Source organism: Dendrobates tinctorius, unplaced genomic scaffold (assembly GCF_039654945.1).
Source record: "Dendrobates tinctorius isolate UK_male_01 unplaced genomic scaffold, ASM3965494v1 ptg000434l, whole genome shotgun sequence".
Classification (NCBI taxonomy): domain Eukaryota; kingdom Metazoa; phylum Chordata; class Amphibia; order Anura; family Dendrobatidae; genus Dendrobates; species Dendrobates tinctorius.
Genome location: NW_027362097.1, coordinates 772,482 through 798,065, shown reverse-complemented (window position 1 = coordinate 798,065; position 25,584 = coordinate 772,482). Strand labels below are relative to the sequence as shown.

General features: G+C 45.9%; 1 protein-coding gene across 1 annotated transcript in view; it reads left to right on the top strand.

Moving 5' to 3' along the window:
- LRPPRC (leucine rich pentatricopeptide repeat containing) overlaps positions 1-25,584 on the top strand; it is a 213,246-nt gene that overhangs the window by 83,635 nt on the left and 104,027 nt on the right. Inside the window, exons 21-23 of the mRNA XM_073564219.1 lie at positions 3,501-3,631; positions 7,832-7,917; positions 23,144-23,351. Coding sequence (XP_073420320.1) covers positions 3,501-3,631; positions 7,832-7,917; positions 23,144-23,351 — 425 coding nt within the window. The remainder of the gene's footprint in view (positions 1-3,500; positions 3,632-7,831; positions 7,918-23,143; positions 23,352-25,584) is intronic.

Below are 25,584 nucleotides of genomic sequence, written 5' to 3'. Positions count from 1 at the left end.
TTTATTCAAACCTGTTCGTTGTGCCGAAAAAAGACGGGGCGGTCCGATCCATCTTGGATCTCAAGCTGCTCAACAAGAGAGTTCGTCAGAAGTTCCTGCGTTTTGCGGTTCGCCAGGAACATTACCAGTTCGTCGCGCTGCCCTTCGGTCTCGCCACCGCTCCCAGAGTCTTCACAAAGATCGTGGCTGAGTTGATGGCCTTGTTGAGGATCAGAGGTCTCGTTCTTTTTCTGTACCTCGCCGATATTCTGATCAAAGCTCCCTCTTTCCAGCAGGCGCGCCTAAGTTTGACGATCGTCCTGGACACTCTTTCCGATTTCGGGTGGATCATCAACAGGAAAAAGTCCTGTCTGGTCCCTACTCAACGTCTTGTGTTTCTGGGCCTACTGTTCGACACTCGTCGGTCAAGGGTCTTTCTCCCACAAGAGAAGATTCTCTCCCTGCAGCAGGCTGTGCGATCGCTGCAGACCCCACGATTTCCGTCCCTCCGAACAGCTATGAGGGTCCTGGGAAAAATGGTGGCGGCGATAGAGGCAGTTCCCTTTGCCCAATTTCACGCCAGACCTATCCAACATGCCATTCTGTCGAGGTGGAACAGGTCGGCTCTGTCCTTGGATCGCCCTGTTCGTCTTTCATGCCGGATCAAGCGGTCACTCAACTGGTGGTTGACGTCACCTCTCATCCTCTTGGGGCGGTCTTTTCTTCCTGTTCATTGGCAGATTGTAACAACGGATGCCAGCCTCCTCGGCTGGGGTGCAGTGTTCCGCAATCACACTGTTCAGGGTCGTTGGTCGACTCAAGAATCTGCTCTGCCGATCAACGTTCTAGAGATACAAGCGATCCATCTGGCTCTCGTCCACTGGGACAGACTCCTCGGGGGCCTGCCTGTCCGGATTCAGACAGACAACGCCAAAGCGGTAGCATATGTCAACCGCCAAGGAGGGACATGGAGTGCCTCAGCCCTGGCAGAAGTGTCCAAGATCCTTCAGTGGGCAGAGATTTCGATTCCGACAATCTCCGCGGTACACATTCCCGGCGTAGACAACTGGGCCGCCGACTTTCTCAGCCGCGAGGGTCTCGCGGCAGGAGAGTGGTCCCTACACCCGGAGGTATTTCTTCAGGTCTGCAGTCGTTGGGGAACCCCGGACGTAGATCTGCTAGCTTCTCGCCTCAACAGGAAGGTCCCACAGTTTGTATCCAGAGCTCGAGATCCTCTCGCAGTGGGCGCCGACGCTCTGGCCATTCCTTGGTCACAGTTCGAGCTCCCCTACCTGTTTCCTCCCCTGCCTCTTCTTCCCATGCTGTTGAAGATCAAAGTAGAAGGAATTCCAGTCATTCTCATCGCCCCGAATTGGCCCAGAAGGTCTTGGTTCGCGGACATTGTCAACCTTCTCGCGGACGCCCCCTGGAAGCTTCCAGACAGGGCAGATCTGCTGTCTCAAGGTCCGATTTGCCACCCCAATTCTCGGCCGTTCAATTTAACGGCGTGGCTGTTGAGACCGAGGTTTTGAAAAGGGCAGGATTCTCCGGTCGAGTAATTCATTCCATGATCCGAGCCAGGAAGCCATCATCTTCCAAAATTTACTACTGTACTTGGAAGGCCTATTTCACTTGGTGTGAGGCCAATAACATCGCGCCTATGTGCTTTTCGCTCCCTTCCGTTCTGGCGTTTCTTCAGGCAGGGCTGGATGCGGGGCTTGCTCTCAGTTCCTTGAAGGGTCAAGTTTCGGCACTCTCCATTTTATTTCAGAAGACTTTGGCCTCCCGCCCTCAGGTCAAAACCTTTCTTCAGGGCGTGGCTCACACGGCCCCTCCGTATCGAGCGCCCGTAGATCCATGGGATCTTAATCTGGTTCTTGAGGTTCTGCAAGGTTCTCCCTTTGAACCTCTCAGAGAAGTCTCCCTTTCCCTTCTCTCCTGGAAGGTAGCCTTTCTGGTGGCCATCACCTCCATCCGGCGCGTGTCGGAATTGTCGGCTCTTTCTTGCCGCTCTCCTTTCCTGGTACTTCACCAGGACAAGGTAGTTCTGCGGCCTCCGCCCTCTTTTCTTCCGAAGGTGGTGTCTTCCTTTCACCTCAATGAGGATATTGTTCTGCCGTCCTTCTGTCCGAGTCCAACTCACCCTCGGGAGCGGTCCCTGAACAAGCTGGATCTGGTCAGGGCAATGAGTCTATCTGTCTAGGACGTCTTCCTTGCGAAAAACAGACTCTCTTTTCGTCATTCCAGATGGGGCGCGGAAAGGTCACCCGGCTTCCAAAGCTACTATTGCTCGCTGGATCAGATCGGCAATTTTGGAGGCCTACCGGGTTAAGCATCGAGTGGCCCCTCCAGGGATCAGAGCGCACTCTACCCGGGCAGTGGGTGCTTCCTGGGCGGTACGCCACAGAGCCTCCGCGCTGCAGCTTTGCAAAGCTGCAACCTGGTCTTCGGTTCACACGTTTGTGAAATTCTACAGGGTCCACACCTACGCTTCGGCGGACGCCAGCCTAGGTAGAAGGATTCTGCAGGCAGCAGTGGTGAGTCCACTGGCCTGATGGAAGTTTGTTTCCCAACCCAGGGACTGCTTTGGGACGTCCCATGGTCTCTGTGTCCCCCAATAAGGCGAACGAGAAAACAGGATTTTTGGGTTGCTTACCGTAAAATCTGTTTCTCGGAGCCTTCATTGGGGTACACAGCACCCTCCCATGTTCTACAACTCCTGTTCTTACTTTGGTTGATTGGTTACAGTTGAGTTGTTTGTTCTGTTTTCAATCTATTCTGTTTCTTCTCCTACTGCTTTCTCACTAACTGAGGAATTCCCTGCCGGTCGGTGGGGTGTATACTGCGGAGGAGGAGCTAACCTTTTTTTGTGCATAGTGTCAGCCTCCTAGTGGCAGCACAGCATACACCCATGGTCTCTGTGTCCCCCAATGAAGGCTCCGAGAAACAGATTTTACGGTAAGCAACCCAAAAATCCTGTTACGTCCGATAACTGATGATTTTACCGCCGCTCAGAAGCGGTTTCCCTCCGCGTGGTCATGCACATGACAGTGTGGTAAACACTGGATGTTCGGACCCCCTATTCAAGTGAATAGGGTTGAATGGGGTCTAGGTACTAAACCTGAACATTTTGTAACTGTTCAGCCAAACCCGCCGGGTCCCAACATCCAAGTTGTCCACCCATCTCTAGTCCTAATGCGTGCAAGAGTAATAGAAATGTGGACTTTCAGTCCAGAGCAGGCAAGCTACTGGACAATGGTGGGTACATTGTATTCTGGGATATTTCAGTACCTATAGTGCTGGCAGAATGCTGATAAGGATTAATCACCTGCTTGACAAAGAGTGGATGGCAAATTACAGACCATTGAGATTTGATAGTTTGTGACTATCAGAATTGAATTTATTTGGAATACGCTTCAGTTCATATTTGACTATACTTCAACCATTGTAATAATGTTACATTCTATCTGATTCTATAGTATGAATGATTTTGATGGTAAAATATCTACCTCTTATTTCAGGATTTGCCTAAGGCCTTGCAATTAAAGTCCAAATATGAAAACATCTTTACTTTTGGCATGTACATGAAGCTACTGGCGATCTGCTGCGAAGAAAATAATGCACAGGAGGCATTAAAGGTGAAAAGAGAGATGTAAGTAGGCAGGAGCCGGAGTGTTGCGCAAATGAAGACTGGATGCAGAGATTTCTTCCAGAATCTGTACGGCCCCAGAGCCTGGAAGAAATCATTAGCATAAAAAAAGACGTTTTCTCAACAACAGCACCGACGATATGGGCATACAGCTATGACTAGTTTAACCATTCTTTCACCTGTGTTCCCATATTAATAGCTTAAAAACATTCCCTGTAAACAGAGCTCCACTGCGTAGACATCTAAATGATTGAATTTTGACTGCACTCAGCTGCAACCAGAGGGAGCTTTATGCTTGCTGTGAATACACTGATCAGAGCACTGAAACCGTTTTCAATAAGCTGAGCTCCCTCTAGTGGCAGCTGCAGGCGGCATTTTATCATTTGTCATAATTTGGCAGATATGAACAGGATTTGCTGTTATTAATCTCTAAAATATGTTTAATATTGCACTGCGGCTCAGTGGTTAGCACTGCAACTTTGCAGCACTGGAGTCCTGGGTTCAAATCCCACCAAGGACAACATCTGCAAGGGGTTTGTATGTTCTCCCCGTGTTCTCCAGTTTCCTCCCACATTCCAAAGACATACTGATAGGGTATCTAGATTTTGAGTCCCATCGGGGACAGTGATGATGTCTGTAAAGCGCTGTGGAATTAATGGCGCTATATAAGTGAGTAAAATTGATAAATATTAGTTAAAGGTCTATTTTAAAATGTAATTTTTCAAACCGTTGTTTTGACATATCAAAAGTTTTTGTCTATGACATCCAACTGCCGAGGTCTTTTGCTGTACACACAAAAGGTGGTGTAGGAGTGCTCCGCTGAGTGCGGTGCCTCTTTGACTATGAATGGCACTCTGCTTTCCTTATTCCTGCCTTCCTTTTCCACTATATAAACTATGGGTCTCAAACTCGTCTGGGTATTTGGGCCGCACGTAGAAACAAAAATGTTAATTTGGCTGTCCACATTCTTTGCAGGATATTACATTTTTTGTGATACCATTTATTTTACTGTACACCTTTTTGAACATTGTTGGTGTTTATTTAATGGTATTAAATGGCATTAATTATGTAGTGTATGGTACAGTTGTATAACTTGGGTCAATATGGATGCGGCAATAATAAATGTGCCCTTTTTTGTTTTGGTTTGTATATAAAACAGCATTTTTAGTGGCAAAATATTTTATAATTTTATTTTATTACATTTTTACAATAATATTGTTTTAGCACCATACAGTATTTCTGGCGAACATCTTATGTCCCCTATCTTGGTCCCCATGTTTCAGCAATGTCATCCCCCCCATCCTGGTTCCCATGTTGCAGGAAGGTCGCCTCCCCATACTGGTCCCCATGTTGCTGCAATGTCACCTCTCCATCCTGGTCCCCATGTTGCAGCAATGTCACCTCCCCATCCTGGTCCCAATGTTGCAGCAATGTCACCTCCCCATCCTGGTCCCCATGTTGCAGCAATGTCACCTCCCCATCCTGGTCCCCATGTTGCAGCAATGTCACCTCCCCATGCTGGTCCCCATGTTGCAGCAGTCACCTCCCCATCCTGGTCCCCATGTTGCAGCAATGTCACCTCCCCATCCTGGTCCCCATGTTGCAGCAATGTCACCTCCCCATCCTGATCCCCATGTTGCAGCAATGTCATCCCCCCCCATCCTGGTCCCCATGTTGAAGCAATGTCACCTCCCCATCCTGGTCCCCATGTTGCAGCAATGTCACCTCCCCATCCTGGTCCCCATGTTGCAGCAATGTCACCTCCCCACCCTGGTCCCCATGTTGCAGCAATGTCACCTCCCCACCTGGTCCTCATGTTGCAGCAATGTCACCTCCCCACCCTGGTCCCCATGTTGAAGCAATGTCACCTCCCCATCCTGGTCCCCATGTTGCAGCAATGTCACCTCCCCATCCTGGTCCCCATGTTGCAGCAATGTCACCTCCCCACCCTGGTCCCCATGTGGCAGCAATGTCACCTCCCCACCCTGGTCCCCATGTTGCAGCAATGTCACCTCCCCACCCTGGTCCCCATGTTGCAGCAATGTCACCTCCCCACCTGGTCCCCATGTTGCAGCAATGTCACCTCCCCACCCCATCCTGGTCCCCATGTTGCAGCAGTGTCCCTCCCGTCCTGGTTCCCATGTTACAGCAATGTCACCTCCCCACCTGGTCCCCATGTTGCAGCAATGTCACCTCCCTCCCATCCTGGTCTCCATGTTGCAGCAATGTCCCTCCCATCCTGGTCTCCATGTTGCAGCAATGTCCCTCCAGCATCCTGGTCCCCATGTTGCAGCAATGTCCCTCCAGCATCCTGGTCCCCATGTTGCAGCAATGTCACCTCCCCATCCTGGTCCCCATGTTGCAGCAATGTCACCTCCCCATCCTGGTCCCCATGTTGCAGCAATGTCACCTCCCCATCCTCGTCCCCATGTTGCAGCAATGTCACCTCCCCATCCTGGTCCCCATGTTGCAGCAATGTCACCTCCCCATCCTCGTCCCCATGTTGCAGCAATGTCACCTCCCCATCCTGGTCCCCATGTTGCAGCAATGTCACCCCGGCGCGATACACTTGAAATGTTTGTCCGAGAATGCACATTAAATTAAAGTGAAGCGCTGGCATCGGCGGCCCCCTGGACCCCATCATTACCGGAGCTTGCGTGCCTGTAGACCTCATGAAACCGCTTGAGTGGCTGTGTTTTTGAGTCCCCTGATAAAAATTGTACATGCTCTGCTCGGCCCTACAAGGAGCAGAACCGATCATAGCTGGAGGGGCGCAATGCTGCATTTCAGTGGGGATTCTAGCATCACTGAATATAACATTTGCCGTTTTACAGAAATTGCATTTTCACTTAAACTTTAAAGCGGAACTCTCACGTCTGGAAGTTATCCCTTATCCATGATACAGGTGCATCTCACAAAATTAGAATATCCTCTAAAAGTGAATTTATTTCAGTTCTTCAATGCAAAAAGTGAATCTCATATTCTATAGAGTCATTACACACAGAGTGATCTATTTCACGGGTTTATTTCTGTTAATGTTGATGATTATGGCTTACAGCCAATGAAAACCCAGAAGTCATTATCTCAGTAAATTAGAATACTTTATAACACCAGCTTGAAAAATGATTGTATAATCTGAAATGTTGGCCTACTGAAATGTATGCATAAAAGAGAAAAAAGCGGATGGCACCGCTGTTACCGTGAGAAGGTCAACTTGTGCGCGGTTGTCTGTTATAGGCTTGCCTGCAGCCACGGGTGCACGTCCTGGGAAATCACAGCAATGTCCAAATCCATGTAGAGAAAAATGGACCGCACTCTTCAGGCTGGTGAGGAAATGCTGCTATTTTATTGGCACATACAAAACATGTTGGCCGGGGGAGTAATAACAGGAGTGAGCAGAAAGCTGACAACGGCTGTTTCGCTCTGCACCAGAGCTTCAACGGGTGTACTGATCCCAAGTGTGAATGTAGCTCTAGTTGATGTCTGCCGCTCTATTCATTCTTAATGAGATAGCTACTCGCAGCGCTAGGGTGGTCTTTGCCACTTTCAAAGGAATGAATAGCAGAGGATCGACCGCCACTCCATTCTCATGGGGCTCTTCAGATTCCCTGTTATCTGGATCAGTGTGGGACGGACCCTCAGCAGTCAGGATGTTATGCCCTATCCTATGGATGGGAGAAAAACTTCCAAACGTGAGACTATCCGTTTAATCTTTAAACCCTATATTAGATGGGGTTAGGGGGCGATCAAGAAGCCCCTTTACTCCCCACACAGTACAAAGACGGAAATTCCTGTTCTTTGTTTTAATATCGTGTACTGCTATTTCCAAGTAGCAGTTCAAAGCAGCTTCTAAAGGAGCATAAACTGGGCTTTAAAAGTAAGGTAATGAACTACCGTGAGTTAAAAAAAAAATTAATCTTTGCAATGCCTGTGGGATAGCTAAATATATTAAAATAAATTGGTTGCTCTTTAAGGGGGTGCTTTACCGTGGCAGAGAAACTGACTGCAATGCTCAAATGTTGCTCCTGCCTTGATGTTGATCCTTGCACACCTGCAGGGGTGGTGAAACCGCTTGGGTGTCAATTATTTTTTATTTTAAAAGTGGACAACACCTTTAACTTTTAGGTTCTAGTTCGGCTTTAATGTGGCTTTTATATTTTGTTTATATTCACTTTCTTTTTTTCACCTTCCTCTTTCACGCAGAGACCAGAAAGGATTCTTTACGGTTCCAACCACCCAGAAGTACCTCGTCCTCTTAAGAGTTCTCACAGAAAATGGTTTAATAGAAGGTACACCTCTTCTTATTCTACATTATTTTGTGTGGTAAAAGTATCTTGGCACAAAAAAAACTATAAAAAAAAAAAAAAAAAAAAAAAAAAAAAAAGTGCCTTACAGTTAATGGTATATCATGCCCCGGAAAGTGCTTGAACATTTTGCATACAAATTTGCATGTGAATTCACCCAGAGCCGCTTGGCCGGTGCAGGCCATTAGTTTTAATGGCTTGGCAGGCTTGTCATTTACATTTGCACAGCTCAGTGCCTTTTGCATTTCTGTGGCGCTTTTTTTTTTTATTAGCATTGCTGTTTGGATTGAGTTTGAAGATCATGACTTATGGCATAAATTGCGTATGTGCCCAGACTAATGGCTTTGTTTGTGTTTAAGAAGGTCTGATGGCTGAACAGAGAACTAAAACTATAACCTTCTAAGAAAGGGACAGTCATAAAGTGTGCGCGCCCGCACGTGTGTTTGGGAATATGCATGATTATATGTGGATGGATATTGGATGTACATTGCAAATTTATTGTTATAATTCATTTATTTAATTATATTTTTTTATTTGTGGTTTGTTTTCTTAAAGTTGTTTTCTTTTTTTTCTTTTATTAATGTTTTTTTTTTTTTTTTTTTGAGTAACCAACTGCTTTTTATATTTTTAACTTTTATTCTCTCTCTATATCTATATCTATATTCTATCAACTGTCATGTTTGCGCTCGTCATTTGTGGCTCGAGTAGTTTAGAATGACACCATAGAATGATTTTGAAAAATGTAGGAGAAAGAATCCAAGTACGATGAAGTGGTAAAAAAAACATAATTCTGCCGCTTTTTTTTTTTTTTTTTTACCATCGTCCATGTCTTTAAAAAAGACCTGGTAAACTTGATTATTCAGATCAGACCCAATTTGGTTGCTGGCTGTATAACTCAGCTGGCGCATGCTCTGTGTGAAGCGGGCTCGGCACCTGAGGGCTGCGCCAGACACTGGCACCCACTACTAGAGTTGAGTGAATATCTTTTGTTCCCCGCTTATTCAGCAAGCTATAGCGTGAACCCGGCTTCCTGGATCCCACCAGCTGAACAGCTGATCACCGTGGCACCTGCATGTGATGTGGCTGTGTGACAGTCACAACACATGTATAGAGAGATAGAGAGCCTGTGTTGAGCTCTCCATGCATGTGTTGACTGTGACACAGCTGCTACACATGCAGGTGCACCGGTGATCAGCTGTTCAGCCGGTGGGATCCAGGAGGCCGGTTTCCCGCTGTAGCTTATTCGGCAAGCACTATAGCTTGCCAAATAAGCGAGGAAGTGAAGATATTCGCTCAACTCTACCCACTATATGACATCCTAGCACGGTGCATAGCAAGAAGGGGGTAAATGGCGTGGGACACGTGTTAAGTGCTTACTGGCTGTTGATGTACCACCCGCAGCGCCCCTTTAGTGATGTTGAGTTGCAATACCAAATCTACCTCCTTAACAAGGATATGCACCCAGGCCTATATGGGAGGGGCATCCTTAAAAGATGTTTTACGTTGGCGCCTGCAAGTTATGACGCCGCCCATTTACAGTGACGGTTTATTCTTGGAATAAAGTAGTTCCCCTTTAAAAGTATCCTATCTGTTAGTTCTTTACTTTTCTTTTGTGTTACTTTGCACTTACTAATTTCTTGAGAATTTACTCCCGGGTATTTGATCATGGACCAGAACGCTGCCCTCGATTCAGTTGGTGAGCATATTAATATTTAGAATTAGGAAGCCAGCGGGGCATCCGTCGCTTCCCATGATGCCGAGCTTTTCTTTTCATTTGCATAAGGTCGACGGCGTTTAAATATGTGAAGATTTTCAGGCGCGTTCCAATTTTCAAAGAGGCATCGCGAAGACGGCCGCGCTCACTCATCACGCATCTCATCAGCTGCTCCGCAATATGGCCCTCGGTACAGACATTACGTGCTTGGCCAGGCTGCTGGAAGGAAATTTAGCTTTAAGCTTTCCTTTATTGTTTAAAATATGTACCAGCGTCGGGAAAATGTGCAGAATCAATGAGCCAATGCATTGAATATAAATAAAGCAGAAGTAACGCGTTCGCCTCTAGCCCCGTGCAGGACGGCCACTGGTGAGGAGCAATGCACATTTTCTCCGCTTTATTTGCACAGCGTAATTATTTTCTCGACTGTTGCTTTCCAACCACAACTTGCGAGAAAACAACATTAAAACTGATTTAACCCCATTGGTGTTACTCTTTTTTTTTTTTATTACAGTTCACATTGTCGGTTTTCTTCTCCGGCTTTTTTTTTTTTTTTTAATGAGAAATGACATTCTGTAACCTTGACATCATACCTTCCCTCTGAATTTCTTATAGTTGGGAATATTTTTAAGCAACTTTGAGTTTTTTCACTTTATTTTTGTGTAGCCGCTGGCTGCATATCAATTTTTTGATAGGGCCAAAACCGCTGCGAATCCGCAGGGGAATCCGCAGCGTGTGCACACACCCTTAGGGTTCATTTATGTTGTCACTTTGAGACTTGAGCTTTCCGAGGCGCAGGGGATTTCGTCATTGGTGCACTTTATTACTTTTTAGTTGTGGAAGATACAGAAATATAATGGTGCTTTGTTTGAGCCCAATTTTTGTTCCTGTCGGTCGTCTTCTTTGCCGGTATGACTTTTAGGATTGCTACTTTCAATAAGTGTCATTGGAGGTCAAGTCCTCTTCTTCTGTGAAGACAATTTGCATATTTAATTTCCCAGAGAAGCATTGTGCAGCCTATAACTCTCCTTACATCGGCATGTCATTCTCCACAAGGAGAAATTATACCCCCTTAATCCCAGTCAGTGGCTCCGCTCTTATACAGCCAAATTGGATCTCATGCTTTGCCCTGATGAGGGGCAACACCTCCAAACACATGTCTGCAAATTGAGATTCTGGTTTGGTTTTTATTCTAAGTCTGATGGCAAGGCTCTCTAACTTTAGTGTCGCCTATTGGAAGGTACAATCCTAAAAGTTAACAATGACCCTTGAAAGTCCTAAAGTCTTCTTCCTCTCAAGAGACAATTTGCATATTGAATTTCCCAGAGGAGCATTGCATGGCCCAAAGGCATCCTCACTCTGTCATGTCACTCTGAAAAAGGAGAAACGTGACCCCTTTAGACTAAAATCTCCTCCCTCTCCCTGTCCATTGATGTCTGCAGAGGTCACAAGGCATGCCCATAACATTTTTCCCATGGACCACAGTGATCAACAGCAAACTGATACTTCCAGTGGTCCATTTTGGCAGCTCAGGCACAGTGGCTGCCCTCAGAATCAGGTACAGAAAATATGTATATCAGGAAGGCTCCCAACGTACACGCTATTGCAACTGTTGTCAGATGGAGGCTAAAGTGTCTGTTTGGCCACATCGTGACTGATATATGTTGGTATACTGCGCCAAAGAAACTGCAACGTTCCTTCCCAAGAAGGTTAGCTGCTACCTGGGACTGGTGGACTCTTATACCACGATTTGTTCCACCTTTTGAGGTGGGCTTCACCACTTCATGTCTTACCCCAGCTACCAATTTCTTTGGACGAGTTACCTAGGACGGGCATCAAAAAGTTGCCCCAAAATTTTGGGACATTTCAAGGTGTTATACACTTGAGTTATGGCAAAGATACCTTATTTAATTGGGGGCCATAGTTTTAATACGAGCCAGGCGCAGGGAGCAGTGTCCACTGGGCAGTCCTTCTTGCCGATGTTCACGCGGCTCTGCTTGATAGACCGTTCTCTCCATGTGTGCATAAAGGGACGATCTGTGTGATTGACTTTCATTTTTTTTCTTCTTGCTTGTAATTATTCCTACGGTTAGGAAGTGGTTATACTTTTACCTACAAGATTACTTATAATTTGAGGGCAATGGCGCTTGTCAGCTAGGCGCGGCTGCACAGCAAAGTCGCCCAGCTAATGTATAGCGGATGCAGAACTGGTCCAGACAACAGCACTGATGTGTGTTGTGTATATAGAGAGTAGACTATAGGACGTCACTTGTAATTAGCATCACAGATTTCCAACATCCCGCTGATCTGGAAATGCGTGGGAATAGCATAGATATGTAAATACTGCTATTAAGGCCTCTCGTCCGTCCATCATGTCCATACATTGGCGGTGTAATTGAGCATGCTGTGGTGTCCTATTTACTGTAGCTGTGAGGGGAAGCAAGTGCTTGTTCACACCCTCCCATGGAACCTCTCATCAGTTCTCATATATACTGTGGCCCCCTGATTCATCATTGTTGTTTCTCCATTTTTCTTGAATAATTGGCTCTTTCAGTGGCTTTAATGTACTCGCTAAATTTTGTGCATTTTTTAAAATTATTCTTTCTTTGACAGCTTTGCTTATCCACATGTTTTTAGACAGATTCATGAAATGTGAATTTTACTAAAATATTGCTTATTTAAATTTTTTTTGTTTTTAGAAAAATGTTCCATTTCCTATAGCCTTTCCGACTTCTTTGCTCTAAAATAGTCATAAGGAAACTAAAACCGAAATAAAGAACATTTTCTCCTACGCCTCATTGGGGGACACAGACAGTGGGTGTTATGCTGCTGGCCACTAGGAGGACACTAAGTAAACCAGAAAAAGTTAGCTCCTCTCCTGCAGTATACACCCTCTCGCTGGCTAAGATTTCTCCAGTTCTTGGCTTAGTGCCTGTAGACCCCACAGTTTTTTTTATTTTTTGAATTTTCTGTAATTTTTTATTTTTTAATTAACGGAGTGAAGGGGGCGACGGTTCCCTTCTACGGCCCGCTCTCCCCGAACCAACAACAGGCAAGCACGCGGATTATACCTCCCCGTACACTTTCCTGCGACGAATGGGGCTGATTCCTCTGACAATGGTTCCCTTACGGTCGGTACTCCACAGATACTAGGGCAAGCGCAACAGGACGTAGCACAGGAGTGCATGGAGAAGGACTTGAGCAGCGCTTTTCGGATGCCCTGAATCAGCCCCAGAGCTCTCCATCCCCCTACCACAGGGTGGATCGATTGAGCATACCCCTGTAAGACCTCCTCCAGCTCTGCTACATTTCCCGGAGGATGAGACAAGAAGACCCCGGACAGCGATGACCTGCCTGAGCACAGGAGTGGGGGTATGGGGTCGCGTCCTGCCCCCCCCGGGAGAGGCGCTGACTTGATGTCAGCGGCGGTGCACCAGCGCTCCATCGCGGCAAGCCCCCCCCCCCCCCGCGCTCTCGGAGCTCGGGTAGGCTAAAAATTTAGTCCCCGGCTTTTTCGGCCTGCTAGGCCGCAATTTGAATGGTGCCGCCCTCTCTCCGCCCCGTCGTCTACCGTGGGTAGGCCAAAAATTTAGTCCCCGGCTTTTCCGGCCTACTAGGCCGCAATTTGATTAGCGCCGCCCACGCTAACGTCGCCGCCCCCTCTTCTTGGCGCCTCTCGTTACTTACGAGACGCGCAATTCTATTCTCGGGGGCCATGTCTTCAGCTGCCGTTAACCCTTTCATGAGCGCTATGCCTGCTCTGGACAGCCGGATACCAGGTGACATCACAAGGCCACCGGTTTTTTCCTCCTGGGGGGACCCAGCACAGGACCGGGTAAGCTGCATCTGCCGTCAGATTAAAGCTTAACCCCTTTACGGCACATTCCCTGCAGCTGCAGACATACTCTGCCGTTAACCCTTTCAGGAGCACTATGCCTCAATCTAAGGAGGCTAAACGGGTTGTTAAAAAGCACACTGCGTTTTTTACCGTGTGTACCACTTGCAAGTCTGCCTTACCCAGTGCACAGACTAATCCGTTATGCACGGACTGCAACCCGCACTGCGCTCCAATGTCCCTTGCCGCCGCTGCTGACGGGCCTCCTGTGCTTAGTAACCCTGAGTGGGCTGCGTCCCTGTCATGGCGGGTGGAGTCTCTGACCCAGGTAGAAAGCGTCCTTGCCTCCCGAGGAGGGCTCTGGCGTCGGCCGGGAACCGTCCTCCAGTAGGGGCCATACTCATACAAGGACCAGTCAGTGTCTCAGCATCGGCGACTCCTGTCTCTCGCTCGCCCTCTCCTGAGGTTCACAGCGAGCACGGATCTGAATTCGAATCTGACACGTCAGCCCCTCTGAATCCCCCAACTGATCAAGAGTCGCTTGATTCTCTTATAGAATCAGTCAACAGGATTCTGAGGTTGGATGAGGAAAATATTCCCGCTCCAGCACACCCTAGCTCATTTAAGAAAACCTAGCGTGTGCGCACGTTATTTACCAGCCGTCCAGAAACATAGGGATCGGCCACATCAGCGGTTCACAGGGCAAAAGTCTACTCTGGCTAAATAACCTTTTCATCCACACCTAATGTACGATTGGTTATAGTCCCCTCCGGTGGACCCTCCTGTATTGCGTCTTGCTTCTAAAACGCTCCTATCTGTTTCTGAGGGTTCCTCAGTCAGAAACCCCTCCGATTGTCAAATTGACTACCTTGCCCGTTCAGTTTTTGAAGTTCAGGGGCAGCGTTTTTTCCATTTTTCGCGGCAATTTGGGTCACTAAGGCAATGGCCGCTTGGGCAGAAGTTCTGATTTCTTCCTTCCAAGGCACCAATCTTCCTCCGGAGGCAACCACTGTCGCCAGGCAGATGGTTCATGCAGCTGACTTAGTAGTAGATGCTTCTTTTGATGCCGCCAATTGTGCTGCTCAAACTGCCGCTAATGCGATCTCCATTAGAGGAGCCCTATGGCTCCGCGGCTGGCGGGCGGATGCCACACCTAAAAGATCGTTGTCTTCTCTCCCCCTTCAAACGGGTCGTTGTTTTGGAGAGAAACTGGACCAACTCATTTCTGATACTACCGGGGGAAAAAGTAAATTCCTTACTAAACAATAGGGGCTGTTCGGCTGTTTCGCAATCAACGGCCGACGAGTCTTCGATCTTCTCACAACAATTTCGGTTGGTCCTTCTCTTCTGGATCAGGTCGGTCCCCGCGCGGAGACAGAGGCTCTCAGGTCTCATACGGACCTAACCGCTCTTGGAAACCCAGGCCTAGGGCTTCTGGATCTAGGGGAACCAGATCTCCTAGATCTACCCAATGACGACAAGTGGGTCAGGGAGCTGGTGTACAAGATAGAATTTTCTTCTCCCCCTCCAACTCGGTTTTTCCTTTTCTTTCCCCCCAAGAAAAAGACAAGAGCCTTCCTTCGGGCTGTTCAGGCTCTGCTAAGGGTCGGAGTCATCATTCGGGTCCCTCATCACGAAAGGTTCAGAGGATTATATTCAAACCTTTTTGTGTTTCCAAAAAAGGACGGGACGATGTGACCCATTCTGGATCTCAAACTGTTAAATCAGTTTGTTAGGGTACGGCAATTCCGAATGGAAACTCTCCGATCAGTTGTCGCTTCCATGGAAAAAGGAGAGTTCCTAGCATCCATCGACATAAAGGACGCTTACCTTCACATTCCGAACAGCCCTTCCCTCCAGCAGTTCCTGCGTTTTGCATTTCACAAGGAACTCTGCTAGATTGTTGTCTTGCGCTTCGGACTCACCACCGCCCCCAGGGTCTGTACCAAGGTCATGGCCATTCTCCACTCTCGGGGAGTGGTGGTGTTACCGTATCCGGACGACCTGCTCATCAAGGGTCCATCCCTTCCAGCCTGCGAGGAATCCATGGATAACAGTAAATACACTTTCTCGCCTGGGGTGGAAGATAAACTTTGAAAAGTCTTTCCCAAAACCGGCTCAGCAGATTTCCCTTTTAGGGATGATCTTGGAAACTTCCCGCAGGTTGGTCATTTTCCCTCCAGGAGAGACCCAAGCCTTACAACAGGCAGCGCTACTGTTTTCTCCCTCCATTCATTTCGGCATGAGAGTTCTAGGAAAGTTGGTGTCAGCGATGGTAGCAGTTCCATTTGCACAGTTCTACCTCTGTCCCTTACAACACGTGTTGCTGTTAGCTTAGGACAAGTACCCGTTCTCCTTGGACTGTTGGATCCCTGTGTCCCTGCTGGTCAGGCAATCCCTCAGGTGGTGGACACTGAGGTCCTCCCTGAATCAAGGGAGGTCTTTTCTCCCAGTAAGATGGTTGGTAGTAACCACTGACGCAAGTCTCCTCGGCTGGGGAGCGGTCTTTCGTCGCCACATGGCATAGGGTCATTGGTCAATCCGAGAGTCAGTCTCCCCATCAACATTTTGGAGATGCAAGCGATCAGATTAGCTCTACGGAGTGTCAACCGTCTCCTCGCAGGTCTCATCAGGATCCAATCCGACAACACCACGGCTGTAGCGTATATCAACCGCCAGGGAGGTACCCGGAGCAGGATGGCCACGCACGAAGCGAGTCCCATCCTCCATTGGGCCGAGCGTAGAAAATTGGTCGGCAGATTTTCTCCGTCGCCAAGGCATTGCCTCGGGGAAGTGGTCTCTTCATCCGGAAGTCTTTCAACAGATTTGTCATCATTGGGGGACTCCAGATGTGGATCTCATGGCCTCAAGACTAAACAACAAAGTTCCTCGGTTAATTGCCCGATCGCGTGATCCATGTGCCATCGGAGCGGATGCCCTAGTTTTGCCATGGAACCGATTCCGGCTCCCGTACATCTTCCCTCCTCTTCCCTTGCTTCCGAGGGCCATTAAGAAGATCAGAGCGGAGGGAGTACCAGTGATCCTTGTCTTGCCAGATTGGCCGCGCCGAGCATGGAATGCAGAACTAATACAACTAGTTGCCGACGTCCCCTGGCGACTTCCAGATTGCATGGATCTACACTCGCAGGGCCCGATTTACCACCAGAACTCTGGGGCCCTTTCTTTCACGGCGTGGCCGTTGAATCCTGGATTTTAGCACAGGCTGGGTTCTTTCACGACGTGATTTCCACCATGATTAGTGCTAGGAAGCCTGTGTCCAGGTTTATCTATTACCGCACCTGGACAACCTTCTTTTCATGGTGCAAGGATCATGGTCGATCACCTCTGGTGTTTATCCATTCCAGCCAAATTGGAATTCCTGCAATCTGGTTTAAAATCAGGCCTCATGCTTAGCTCGCTCAAGGGCCAAATTTCGCCCTTGTCAGTGCTTTTCCTACGCAAAATTGCCACCAAACTTCAGGTCAAGACGTTCATTCAGACAGTTTCCCATGTGGCGCCTCCTTATAGAAGGCCATTGGAATCAAGGTGGTTTTTCTAGTGGCAATCACGTCAATCAGACGAGTTTTGGAATTGGCAGCTCTGTCCTGCCGTTCACTGTTCCTGAATTTTTCATCAGGAGAAGGCAGTTCTCAGGACGTCCCCGTGCTTCCTGCCCAACTTCGTCTCCTCTTTCCATCTCAACAAGGAAATTGTTTTGCCTTTCCTTTTGTCCAGCGCCAGTCCATTGCATTGAGAAGGCCCTCCACACCCTGGATGTGGTTAGGGTGCTGAGACGGTACATCTCGCGGACAGCTCCCTTCCACAAGTCAGATGCCCTGTTCATGCTTCCAGAGGGGCATAGGAAGGGTCTAGCCGTGTCAAAGCAACGCTAGCCAGGTGGATTCACCTGGCGATTCAGTAGTCCTACTGTATCAGGAACGCGCCTGTCCCACTAGGGATTAGGGCGCACTCTACCTGGTTAGTGGGTGCTTCTTCGGCCATTCGGCACCAGGCCTCGGCAGAACAGGTCTGCAAGGCTGCAACTTGTTCCAGCCTGCATACCTTTACAAACATTGCCTAATTCATTCTCAGGCCTCTGCGGATGCAGCCTGCAATTGGCAGTACCTCACTGTTGACTCAGTGGTACATGGGGTATTAGCAGATGTATGCTCCCCACCCAGGGACTGCTTTAGGACGTCCTACTGTCTGTGTCCCCCAATGAGGCGTAGGAGGAATAGGGATTTTTGTGTATTCACCATAAAATCCTTTTCTCCAAGCCAATCATTGGAGGACACAGCACCCACCCTGTTTAGCCTATTGGCTCACTGTAGCATTCTTAGGCTTTGACTTAGTTATGGTTATTATTGACTGTTTATGCTTCTACTGCTTTTTTCACTGAACTGGAGAAATCTCAGCCAGCGAGAGGGTGTATACTGCAGGGGAGGAGCTAACTTTTTTTCTGGTTTACTTAGTGTCATCCTAGTGGCCAGCAGCATAACACCCACTGTCTCTGTGTCCCCCAATGATTGGCTCGGAGAAAAGGATTTTACGGTGAGTACACAAAAATCCCTATTTTATAATTTTGAAGAACTTGGTGCAATGCGCCAGCAAATACAGGTCTTAAAAAATTTAAAAAAAACCAAAAAAAAGGCTTTATTGGTTTTATCGGGGACTGTGTATGTCTGTACAGCGCTGTATTGTAATGTTTCCATGGGTGCCGGCTTGACATCCATTGAGACACTGTGGCACCTTAAAATGTCATCCAAGCATGGCGTCCCTCTATGATGGCCTAAAGAAAAGTAAACAGCAACTTGAGAGGTGGTGGAAATGGATTTTTGCAAGACTTAAACCCCCACGTACACTTTAGATAACTGACAAACACTGATTTACTCGTTTTGTTGGACACCTCCTTTAGGCTGTGTTCACATGCGCAGCGTTTTTTTGCAGCTTTTTTTTTTTTAATCTGCTTTTTACAGTACCAGCAAAAGCTATTTTTCAGAAATCTCATCCACAGTTTGGGAAATTTTTTTTGTAAATCTTCAGCATGTTTAGTGTTTTTTTTTCTGCAGCGTTGTCGTCGTAGAAAGCAATGAGAAAAATGCTGCAAAAAAAAGCAGCAAATCTTTGCAGCTTTTTCGCATAATTTTTAGTGAATGAAACAAACTTTATTAAACATAGAGTAGACAAAGCACTCTTCATCCACACTCGTGATACGGCGAAAATAATAAGTGTTGAAAAACGGGAGTTTTGAACTACGCGGTTTTACTGTGGAGAGCAGATTTTGGCTGCAGGAAAAACAAAAAATCAACCATAAACCCTGATGTGAACATGGTTTTAGAGAACAAATGATCAGCAGTCTGAAACGAATTATATCCCCTGACACTATCTGTTGTGGAGGAGCTGAATTGGTAGGGGGTAGGTGTTCCCATACTTGATAGACTGGACTCGAACCCATCAGTAATTTATTTTTTTTTTGTTTCCAAGCTCTTAAATAGCTGCACAACAGCAATATGTCGACATGTGGTTATTCTTAAAGGGCCTACCGCCACAAGCCTCTGTTAGTTAAACTTATTGCATTTCCCAAAAAATAGCAATTCTGGCACGTATTTTCTTAGAACTATTGTACGGTTTCTCTTATTCCTTCTAGCAATATATGAAAACTGGGTAATAACATTCTCTTTAGAGGGGTGTGTCTGCACAGGAGGACACTGGCAGCACTGATTGGACAATATTTAACAGTGAGGTGGGCCACGCCCCCAATTAGTAACGCCCAGGAGGAACGTCGCCGTGCAGATTTGTAAGAAAAGATGATCCAGAATTGTAAGCTTCTGAAGATTCTTTTTTTTTTTTTTTTTGCCATATCGATTACAGTAAAAGAGGTTCTCTCCTTGGAAAACCAAGGGCCAAATCTAGTGTAGAGTCCCCCATCGGATGAAGTGTGCATGAGGTATTACTACTTCTTGGCTCGTTCACATAACCGTGTCCTGTCAATGAAAAATGGATCACACTCAGATCAATGTTATTCAATGAGGCAGTGTAGATGAGCAAAATGTATTTTTTTTTAATTATTAATCCCACGCACCTCCCCACAAACCACATCTGTGTGTAAAAAAAAAAAATGGCAGCATGCACTGCTTTCTTTTGCAAATCGGATGAGACTCGCCTAGTCAAGTCTCTGGGCGCGTATAAAATAAAAATTGGATGCCATACAGAGCCCAGAGAATTGCAACCAGTGAGAAGAAAAAAATCCGTCCCTCATTTCTTTATAAATCTGACTGTTTTTTTTTTTTAAAAATGCTCGTGTGACTCTACTCAGTGATATAAAAAATAAAAAAAATTCACTTTATAAAGGTTTTTATGTATTTATTACGTATATTGTACGCTGCGTTTTCTATAGTATTTGATATTTAGAACAAGTTTATTATAGAAAAAGCAATGTTTACATTTTATTTAAAGCTCTGCAGCGGAGTTTTATATTTCATCTTTCAAACAAAAGCTGATTGTTCCTGAAGTTTTTTCTATTGTAATATTACAGGGGTAAAGGAATTTTGTTCTGCCGCTGTATGTTTTGACATCCATTGTGCTGGCTATGAATATGCATCTGAACAATAATTTATGTATTAGTTACTTAGATTTGGTTTTATATATGAAATACATTACTAATGTGGCGAACGGGAAACGTTTCGCATCGAGCGAGAGGAACCACCCAGCTGTCAAATTTATGATCATTGTCAGGAGGGATAACAGAGGATCATCACAATACAAAAAAAGTGTCTTAATTAAAATTAAAAAAAATGGAACAGCAGATTCTCTCACTTAACCGCTACCTTGCTGGACGTTGAAATGATAAAAGAGATGATGGGTAGTGATGACCAAACGTACTTCGATAAGGTGCTATGAGCATGCTCAGGTGCTTACCGAGTGTCTTCGGCGTGCTCGAATACTACAGCTCTGGCAAAAATTAAGAGACCACTGCACAGTTTTATAAAAATCAGCTTCTCTACATGTCTTGACAGCCCTTCCATTCCAGTGTCAGTTGAATTCCAACCAACGTACACCTCATTCTACTTAATGTTCTTCTGATTAGGTGATCACCTGAACCAAATCTGATTTAACGAAGGAAAAACAGGTGCTAGTAATATCCCAAAAGTAATAGGAATGAAAAAATAACTTTTAACCATGCCAAAGGAGTTGAAAAGTCAAGTCTTGAGTGAGAAAAAGAAGGGCTCAATTCTGGCTTTACCAGGAGAGGGATACAGTGAGCGTCATGTTGCCTCCATCCTTAAAATTTCTAAGGCGATAGTCCATTACAACAAGGTCAAGCAGCAGACATTGGGGATAACAAAGCTACAGACCAGCAGAGGGCGAAAACGACTCTCCACTGACCAGGATGACCATCATATTCGAATGTCACTCAGCAACTGCATGACGACATCAAGTGACCTACAAAAATAATGGCAAATGGCAGCTGGGGTGAAGTGCACGGCAAGAACAGTTCGTTACACGCCCCTAGAGGCAGGGCTCAAGTCATGTAAAGCTAGAAAAAAGCCTTTCATCAATGAGAAGCAAAGGAGAGCCAGGCTGAAGTTTGTCAAAGACCATAAGGATCAGACCATAGACGACTGGAGTAAGGTAATCTTCTCTGATGAATCTAATTTTCAGCTTGCCCAACACCTGGTCGTCTAATGATTAGACGGAGACCTGGAGAGTCGTACAAGCCACAGTGTCTTGGGCTATGTGCACACTGTGCGGATTCTGCTGTGGAATTTTCCACACAGATTTTGCTAAATCTGCAGGTAAAATGACCTGCGTTTTACCTGTAGTTTTAGTACAGATTTAGTGCAGTTTTTGTGCGGATTTCCCCTGCAGTTTTCACCTGCAGACTTCTATAATGGAGCAGGTGGAAAACAGCACAAAAGAAGGGACATGCTGCTTCTCTTATTCTGCACCAAATCTGCGCAGAAAAATCTGCAGCATGTGCACAGTGTTTTTTGTTTTACATAGCCTAAAATGGTACTGTACATCATGTGCAGTTCTGCTGCAGTTCTGCAGGGCCAAATCTGCTGCAGAACTGCACAGAATCTGCACCATGTGCACAGGGCCTTTGACGCACTGTGAGATTTGGTGAAGGATTGGTGATGATTTGGGGATACTTCAGCAAGGCTGGGATTGGGCAGGTTAATCTTTGGGAAGGACGTATGAATCAAGCCGCATACAAGGTTATCCTAGTCCTGGAAAAACAGTTGATTCCTTCTGCTCAGGCAGTGTTCCACAACTCTGAGGACTGTTTTTTCCAGCAGGACAATGCACCATGCCACACAGCTAGGTCAATCAATGTGTGGATGAAAGACCATCACATCAAATCCCTGTAATGGCCAGCCCAATCTCCAGACCTGAACCGCATTGAAAACCTCTGGAATGTAATCAAGAGGAAGATGGATAGTCACAAGCCATCAAAGAAGAACTGCTTACATTTTTGTACCAGGAGTGGCATAAGGTCACCCAAAAGCAGTGTGAGAGACTGGTGGAAAGCATGCCTAGACGCATGAAAGCTGTGATTAACAATAATGGTTATTCCACAAAATATTGATTTCTGAACTCTTCCTGAGTTAAAACATTAGTATTGTTGTTTCTAAATGATTATGAATTTGTTTTCTTAGCATTAAAGGTCTGCAAGCACTGCATTTTTTTTTTTTTTTTTAATCATTTCTCATTTTTTTAAAATAAATTCAAAATTTAGCGCTTTGAAATTCGAATGGCCGCGAGACATGCAGCCTCAGGGACTCGAGCATACGTTTCGAGCACGCAGAAGACACTCGGTTAGGACATGAGCACGCTCAGATAACGCCTTATCCCAGCACGTTCGCTCATCACTGTTGATGGGCATATGCTGATAACCTTTGTGATTATGTGAGAGTGCTTTCACGCCAATGACTGTCGTGTAACCAGAAGTGGGGGAAAAAAAGTGACCTATAAGGGTAAGAAATGTGCCTGTTTTGGCTCCGTACCCCCTCCTCCCCGGCATTCCGAATGTAAATTGGTCAAAACATTTTGCTTGTGGGATAATTAAGAAACAACGCAATGTAAATCCCCTTTACTTATCCCACACACCAAAATGTTTATTTCTGCCTTCCTAATGAGGCTTAATGAGCCTAATGTTTTAACATGCAGTCTGTTGGAAAGCTTTCATTGGCTCTGCTTGTCTAATTAGTATCGACACAGCAAACAGACCCTATCGGTATCAGGCCATTAGTCTGGCTGTATATACACTGTAAATACATCTTTATTATCTGGCCTCCTGACAAGCCATCTGCTGCAGAAACAATGCCGCCGATTTAGCAGATGTTGGCATTGAACGATAAAAGCATCCATTTAGTAAGATCGTGCCGCCATAGGGCAGACAGTACAGGGTTACACGGTGAAAGTGGGCACACGGCTCCTATCTGTAATTTGTAGTCACAGTTGCAGGGAAATGATAAAACCCATGCTATTGTGGATTTATAATTGTAGTCTCGTTTAGAAAATGCAAGTAGTAATTAACTTGAAATCGGCATTATACACCAGAATTTACATTCCTGCTGGGTTGGAAATGCTGTTTTAATAACAGTTTGTTTTCACTCCATGAAATTACCTAAGGGTCCTTTTGTGCTGCTCTATCGTAGACGCGATTAACATTCTGAAGGAGATGCAAGAGAAAGATGTCCCCATGAACGAGGCCGCCGCCGACTACTTCTTCCACATCCTCAACAACATGGCCTTGAAAGGGGACGCCCAGGCCACGAACCTCATCCACGAGTATGGCATGATGTTGGGACTGATCAATCCCAACAGCAGGATGTGCGCCCCGTTGGTGATGGTACACTTGAAAAAGTAAGTAGTAGTCCTTCCAAGGCAGTGTCTCTTTATCGATCAAAGATGGTGAATCATCTGATTGAAAGGACGTTCCGATGAATATGTTGACCGATTTTTTTATTTTAGCTGTTGTAAAAAGAATCACTTCGGCATAATATTACGGGAATATCCCATGGTTTTTTTTATCTATTTTATTACTTTTTTTTAATTTATTTTTGTCTTTGTTAGATTTATAAATGGACACCGTTGCCCCCCCAATTCTTCAAGGCTGCCACTTTGCACGCCATTGTTCATGAACTGTATGCTGGAGCTAGGGGTCCCAAATTCATTAGTAGATGAGAAATGTACTCTGTGTAGAGGCCAGCGTAAATTTTTGCCACTTTTGTGCCCCCAAAAATGATGAATTTGCCACCCACACCACCTCGTCGCAAACATCCATCCAATGATATTGATCTCATGTTTTGCTCAGTTATGAGCACACATTTCAAAGAGTTTTATGAACTCCAGAATTATATTGAAAAGGATATGATCAATCAGTGCCGGTGTTTTATGTTCTACATATTACTATCCAGCCTAACATAGGCCTCCACAAGTACAAAAGACAAATCGACAAAAGTTATGTCTTCAGCTGACTTGTCCCAGTCTACACGGCAAAGGTAAGTGCGCTGCAGAAATCGTGAAGCAGCACTTTATTATTACTCTATAAACATATTAAAAATAATGAATCTCCAGACATAACCATGCAGAATTATTATTTTTGGGAAAATGAGCTTTCTGGTGGACTTTCAGCATACTTTTTTTTTATTGACATTAAAGACCTGAAACATAACAGTCATGAGTAACAGCGTCAACTATAAGTATGTGATCATACACAGCGTTTTTTTAGCGGTATTTTTAGCGTTTTTCCCAATAAAACCGCTAAAAATAAGCTTCCCATTCATTTCTATACATTTTGCACTTTTTGTGCATATTGATGCGTTCTTTTACCGTGAAAAAACCGCATTGCGGTAAAAAACGCAGCATGCTCATTAATTTCGCAGATTTTTCCGCGTTTCTGGCTAGTTCTATGCGTTTTGAAAACGCGCGGAAAAAAAGCTTAAAAACCGTGCGTTTTCTGTGCAAAAACCGCGCAGAAAAAACGCGGTTTCTGGGAAGGGAGTCAGGGTTTTCAGCAGAAATTTTCTGTTACGTGTGCACTTAGCCTAATACAATAAAGCAAATTAAAATGATCCTGCTCATGAGAGCTTACAATCTACAATGAGGTGGGGGAGATAAAAAGCACAGGTGTGTATTTACAGTGATGGTCCAGCCATCTTGAGGGAGTGGGGGATAGATAGAGAAGTGAATGGGCTACACATGCATACAAAAATTACTTTGATTAGGGAACGCAATAGGCTGCTCTGAACAAATGTGTTTTGAGGGAGCGCCTAAAACTGTGCAAGTTGTGGCTGGACCTAATTTCTTGGGGTAGAGCATTCCAGAGGATTGGCGCAACAAGGGAGAAGTCTTGGAGTCGGGAGTGGGAGGTGCGGATTAGTGCAGAGGTTAGTCGAAAGTCGTTTTCAGAGAGCAGTGATCAGCTAGGCAGATATACAGAAATGAGGGAGATGTAAGGGGGTGCCGCACTGTGGAGAGCTTTGTGGGTGAGAACAAGTACTTTGAATTGGATCCTATAATGAATGGGAAGCCAGTTTAACGACTCGCAAAGATCGGACGCATCAGAGTACCGATTAGCCAGATGGACGACACTGGCTGCTGCATTAAGGATTGGACTGGAGAGGGGAAAGTCTAGTAACAGGGAGGCCAATTAATAGAGCGTTACAGTACTCAAGGCGGGAGTGGATCAGGGCGACAGTGAGGGTTTTTGTTTTCGCCATGATTTGAAATGGTGGATTCTAGAGATGTTGTTTAGGTGTGAGCGGGCAAGATATTGTATATGGGAGATGAAGGAGAGATTGGTATCAAAAATAACACCCAGACAGCGTGCCTGCTGCCGGGTGTAATTATGGTGCCACCCACAAAGAGGGAAATGTCAGTTTTAGGGAGGTTGGTAGATGGCGGAAGCAGAAGAAGTTCAGTTTTGGAAAGGTTGAGTTTTAGATAGAGAGCAGACATGATGTTGGAGACTGGGGACAGTCACTGGCGTTCTGTAGTACAGAGGGAGTTAGGCCAGGGGATGACGTGTATATTTGTGTCATCAGCATAAAGATGGTACTGAAAGTCAAATCTGCTCATGGTCCGTCAAGTTGGG